Source organism: Pseudorca crassidens, chromosome 1, assembly GCF_039906515.1.
Source record: "Pseudorca crassidens isolate mPseCra1 chromosome 1, mPseCra1.hap1, whole genome shotgun sequence".
Lineage (NCBI taxonomy): Eukaryota > Metazoa > Chordata > Mammalia > Artiodactyla > Delphinidae > Pseudorca > Pseudorca crassidens.
The window spans coordinates 76,830,709-76,832,178 of NC_090296.1; the positions used below are offsets into that span (position 1 = coordinate 76,830,709).

General features: G+C 41.6%; 1 protein-coding gene across 1 annotated transcript; it reads left to right on the top strand.

Moving 5' to 3' along the window:
* The first annotated feature begins 295 nt into the window (after positions 1–295).
* RNASE12 (ribonuclease A family member 12 (inactive)) lies at positions 296–829 on the top strand. Its single transcript, XM_067706193.1, has one exon. It carries the CDS (start codon positions 296–298, stop codon positions 827–829), a length of 534 nt encoding a protein of 177 aa, XP_067562294.1.
* Positions 830–1,470: the final 641 nt, after the last annotated feature.

Consider the following 1,470-nt stretch of genomic DNA (forward strand, 5'->3'; position numbering starts at 1 on the left):
AGACAAGGGTACTTTTAATACCTTCTGTATGTTCTGCTCCATGTTAAACATTCTGAGGGATTCAGGAGAAATAGGAGATGAGATACTGACTGTCAAGGAGCTGTGGAGGCCAACAAACACAAAACAACAGGAAAAATTAGAGAACAGTTCAGTGCCAAACTCTGAGAGCTGAAATGGTCAGAAACGGCTTTCTTGGGGAGCTGGACCTCCAGCTGGACCTTGCAGGGTTAGCATGATTTTCACCAACAGAGAGAAGGAAATAAAATATCAAAGGCTAGGGGAGCAAAGTCAGGGGATGGTGCTGGAGGAATCTGATTACCCCCTGATATTTTCTGTCTCCTCTTACTCTATAGGAGTTAGAGCAAAAGATGTGAAGGACCTCATACCCCTGGTAATACTAATGGTGATACTTTTCCTGCTGCTTCTATTCTGGGAAAATGAGCTGGATGAGGAAGTAATGGCAGCAACCTTAGAGCAGTTGCACGTGGACTACCCTCAGAGTGACGTTCCTGTAAGGTACTGCAACCACATGATCATACAAAGACTCATCAAGGAAGCCAACAACACCTGCAAAAAGGAGCACGTCTTCGTCCATGAGAGGCCTCGAAATATCAACAGTGTTTGCAATTCTCTCAGGAAGGTGGCTTGCCAAAACCATTCCACCCTTCTCTGCTTCCAGAGTGAGACCAAGTTCAAAATGACAGTCTGCAAGCTCATTGAAGGCACCAGATATCCTGCCTGCAGCTACCACATTTCCCCCACAGAGGGGTTTATTGTCGTCACTTGTGATGACATGGGGGCAGTTAATATCCAGAGATATGATGAATAACCTGAGCATCTGAGCTGGCCGCCCTCTCGTCTCCTCTTGCAGAGGCACTGATGCTGGTTCTCCCTGAGGCGCACCTGAGTTGTGGACATGGGGTCATGCCTTGGGTGAAATGCATTTATCCTTTCAGTATTGTTGAGCTGGGATCTTTTTATTCTGCTTTAATAAAAGAAAATCTACCGAATTAAACCATAAACTCTGCATGTGTTTTAATTCCTTGTCCTTTTTCATTTGATGAGAGCCAAGAGTGAATCCTACACAGGACTGGGATTAGGTAAGGTGAGGGACTCACTTCACACGCAAAATTGAAGGAGCACCAAAACCCCCTGAGCAATATAGAGAAATAACTTTTTTAAAAATAAAAATTAATGCAAAAATCCCTGATGAACAAAATATCTGAATTTTAAATCAAGACCCATTCTGACAGGGTTAGATTTAGGATGAGGTGGGTACACGAGTTGTACCAATGCAGGGTCAGATCCTGTTATTTTTAAAAAAAATTTATTTTTTGCGGTTAAAATTTTGATAATTGTTCATCAGGGATTATTTTGCATTAAATTTATTTATTTATTTGGAAGTATAGTTGATTTACAATGTTGTGTTAATTTCTGCTGTACAGCAAAGTGATTCAATTATACATATAC

What these genes read in the sequence shown, in the direction of transcription:
- RNASE12 (XM_067706193.1), top strand. Translation starts at nt 296, where the DNA reads ATGGTGCTGGAGGAATCTGATTACCCCCTGATATTTTCTGTCTCCTCT.